At 58.0% G+C, this 3,522-nt stretch overlaps 1 protein-coding gene across 1 annotated transcript; it reads right to left on the reverse strand.

Moving 5' to 3' along the window:
- Window positions 1-338: 338 nt before the first annotated feature.
- Window positions 339-3,045, reverse strand: HOXB1 (homeobox B1). Its single transcript, XM_006049719.3, has 2 exons — window positions 2,201-3,045; window positions 339-1,748 (listed from the first exon to the last, which is right to left on the reverse strand). The coding sequence occupies exons 1-2, from the start codon at window positions 2,778-2,780 to the stop codon at window positions 1,420-1,422; spliced, it is 909 nt and encodes a 302-aa protein (XP_006049781.1). The 5' UTR covers window positions 2,781-3,045; the 3' UTR covers window positions 339-1,419.
- Window positions 3,046-3,522: the final 477 nt, after the last annotated feature.

Consider the following 3,522-nt stretch of genomic DNA (forward strand, 5'->3'; position numbering starts at 1 on the left):
GATATGGGAGAGGGAAGAGGGGGAAGGGGAAGAGGGGCCCTTCCCTTCCCCTTTCCCCAACTTCCTCCTCTTTGCACACCCTTTTCTGTTCTCTCCAAACAGATCCACTATTCTTTTCCTGCCTTTCTCCTCCCTGGAAGGTCTCCAAACTGTTTCCTCCCCGCCGCCTTTTCCCTCCAGGTCTTCCCACGTTCCTCCAATGACCGGAGGGCTGACGGCTGTCAGATTAGGAAACCTAGGGCCCGGTTCTGCTTAGGCCCCACCCAGTAAGTCCTTCTCTTTACCCAACTGAGATCATAAAGCTCAGATGCTTCCAACTCAACCAACTTGCATCTACTCTTTCCTCATTTCTCCACCCCAGCGCTCTTGGAGAGAGCCTCCTTTACCCCTAGACAGAGGAGCAGAAGAGGCGGGAGGAGGGGAAAACAGAATTTATTGAAATGAGGTAGCTGGAGGTACAGAGAGAACCCGGTTGCTTGGGGCTCAGGTTTCCAGAAAGAGTGGTGTCTCCACTGTCCCAAGGTTCAGAGAAATGCTTGATGCTGGTCGGAGCTCTCCCTGCACCTGGGCCTCCCTGGGCTGCACCAGGGGTGGGGGTGGAGATGAGGAAGAAGGTCCTGGCTTTTCCAGGAGGCAATAAATAGGGGAGGAACTAGTTGGGGCGAGCCTGCGCCTTCCTGGTAGAGGCTTGCTGGGGTCCAGCCTCAAACAACATTCCAGAAGTCTCTGAAGTACCAAGTTCCAAAACATTTTGGTAGCTTCGAGATGAAGTCGCGGGTGGGGGGTGGAGGGGGGGACAGGTCTCAGAAAACAACCTCTGGAGGCCGCTAGTGCAATACAAATGTGCCAGGAGGGGGTTAATAGGGTTCGATGGGGGTGGTGGGGGGAGCTTTTTGGTCTGTCACAAGGCAGCTGGTGCTATTGTAAGGTCTGTGGCAACTAGAGAGATTAAGCCTTGGTCATACGCCAGCACCCAAATACCTCCCACACAGGAAACCTTCTCTCTGTCCCGGGCCTAGAAGGGGGAGTTAGGATAAGAGTGCAGGAGAGGAGAGTCCTCGAAGCTCAAAGGCACTGGACTGAACAAATGGAAGTTGGAAGGGAAAAGAGAACCCGGGAGGTTGGGACTTGCTCCCACCCTACCCGAGGGCTGATCCCCAGATTAGAGGCAGAGGGAAGCCCTTCCCTCGCATTAGACAGGTTGGGTCTCCCGTGCCTCTGGTCCGGTAGGGTCCCCAGCCATCAGCACCCTGCCCAGACTGGAGGAAAGCAGTCCCCCATTCCTCCCAAAGGCAGCTCTGAACTGGCGCCCCAGGCTAAATAGTCGAGCTGAGGCTGAGATTAGGGAGAACAGAGGAGAGAGCTGGACAGGACTCCTTGGTGCTCTGGTGCCGAGGAGTCCCGGGTGGGAGGTTTAGTTCAGGAGGTGACAGAGCTGGGCGAAGCTTCCGGGGAGGTGCACGTGGACTGGTCGGAGGCGTCTCCAGTCGCCTCCTTGGGACAGCCTGGAGGGGCTGGGGGCACCCGGCCTCCCTCCCGCTCCCGCTTCTTCTGCTTCATGCGCCGGTTCTGGAACCATATCTTGACCTGTGTCTCATTGAGCTCCAGGGTGGCAGCGATCTCCACCCTCCGGGCCCGGCTCAGGTACTTGTTGAAATGAAACTCCTTCTCCAGTTCGGTCAGCTGCCGAGTGGTGAAGTTGGTGCGGAGGCCACCTGGCGCGCCCAGGCCCAGCTCGGACACCTTCGCTAGGGGCGGGGCAAGAGAAGGGCCACGTCAGTTCTCTCCTCTTTCTCCTTCCCCTCCCCACCGCCCCCCTGCCCCGGCAGCTCTGCACCCCCAGTCACCATTCTATCCAGCTTCAGCTCTCAAAGTTTCCATGGATCACCAGGCACCCCTCCAGGCAACCTGGAGCAGCCCCCCACACTTCCACCCCCCAGCTCCCCCTCCTCTGAACACCAGGTCCTAGGCCTGCACTGAGCACACAGATTGAAGTAGAGGTGTGTCTGGAGACTTACTCTTAAGGATAACTGGGCACTCACTGGGTGGAGAGACCCCACCTGACCTGAGACTGAGCACAGTGCTCTTACCTGCCTCTACCCGGTGGTGCAGACAGGAACCCCGCCCAGGACACCTCAGTGCAAAAGCAGCAGAGCCGCTCTGAGCCCCCAGAGAGGGGGTGGCCATGTCTGAGCCCTACCTGTCTTGGGTGGGTTCCTCTTAACCTTCATCCAGTCGAAGGTCTGGGCTGTAGGGGTGCTCGTTTCTGACGCGCAGGCCGATTCCTTGTCCTCGGAGAGGAGATCAGCACAGGCCGGTGCAAAGCTCCCTGTCTGCTCGTTCCCATAATGGGGCTGCGGTGGAGGGTAGGGCCCTGGGCCCACTCCAGCGGTTCCATAGCCATCCGAGGACAAGGCCCCTAGCTGGGCCCCGTAACTTGTAGGATGAAAATAGCCTCCATCTCCTTCCAGCTGGCCCAGAGGGTAGTACTGAGAAGACCCGTAGCTGGCACTGCAGGCAGCCGGGGAGTACCCCGAGGCCGCAGAGCTGGGGAAGGGCACCCCTAATGCCGAGGGTGGCTGTTGGGCCAGATAGCCTGAGTTGTGCTGCAGTGCAGAGCTGGGCAGCCCCCCACCATAGCGGGTCTCGCCTGCATAGCTGTCAACAGCAGAAGCCGAGCTCGGGGGGAAGGAGGTAGGGGCGCTGTGGGCGCTGTAGGCGCTGGGTCCCCGGTTACAGAGTGGGTACTCTAAGAAGGAGTTCATCCTATTATAGTCCATGCGTGGAGGCCGCAGGAGGGTCGGCCCGTTTGGGGGAGACACCCTCTTGCCCTACAACCTTTCGGCAGTATGTCACAGCACCGAAGCTTGCATCCATGGCCTAACCCAGCTCGCCTGGGCCAGCGCTCCCCCAGGAAGGGGGTAGGGAGTGGGGGTGGAAGGGTGCATGTGATCTCTCTCAGGCCAATGGGCGCAGCGGGCCACAGTTTGGCAGCCCCAGCGCCCATCCATCACCCCCCAAGCATTAGCATGACAAAGACACTTCAATCACCCGCAGCCCATCCATCTGAGGGCGACATGGAAGCGTCAAAAACATCTTTCTTCAAAGACTTTTGGAAAGAAGGGACCAGAGGGAGAGGGGGCAAAAGTTAGAGGAATATTCAAGACTTTCCTCCCCTCTCAGTCCCCAAGGCCTTCAATAGGCTCCTAGGTTATTAGATTTGGACAAATTCAACCCAGCTGCCCTTCATTCTTCCCACCACCGCCCCCCTCACCTCACAAAGGAGCAACCCCCTCCCCAAGTCTGTAGACCAGGAGATGGGGAATCCAGCCTCCTTTGCCCAGAACTCCCACTCTGAGTTTCTTTCTCCTAATTTGGGGTGATGGGCTAGAACAGCCAAGTGAGGTATGTTGTCTTGGGCCAAATGGATGACTGTGAAGGAAGAGGGTGCAAAAACACCTAATGGTGTGAGGCAGGGCCTAGAATCTAGAGAAAGAATTCATTAAGTGAGGGGTGGGAAAC

The sequence above is a fragment of the Bubalus bubalis genome, chromosome 3 (genome assembly GCF_019923935.1).
Source record: "Bubalus bubalis isolate 160015118507 breed Murrah chromosome 3, NDDB_SH_1, whole genome shotgun sequence".
NCBI classification, from domain to species: Eukaryota; Metazoa; Chordata; class Mammalia; order Artiodactyla; family Bovidae; genus Bubalus; species Bubalus bubalis.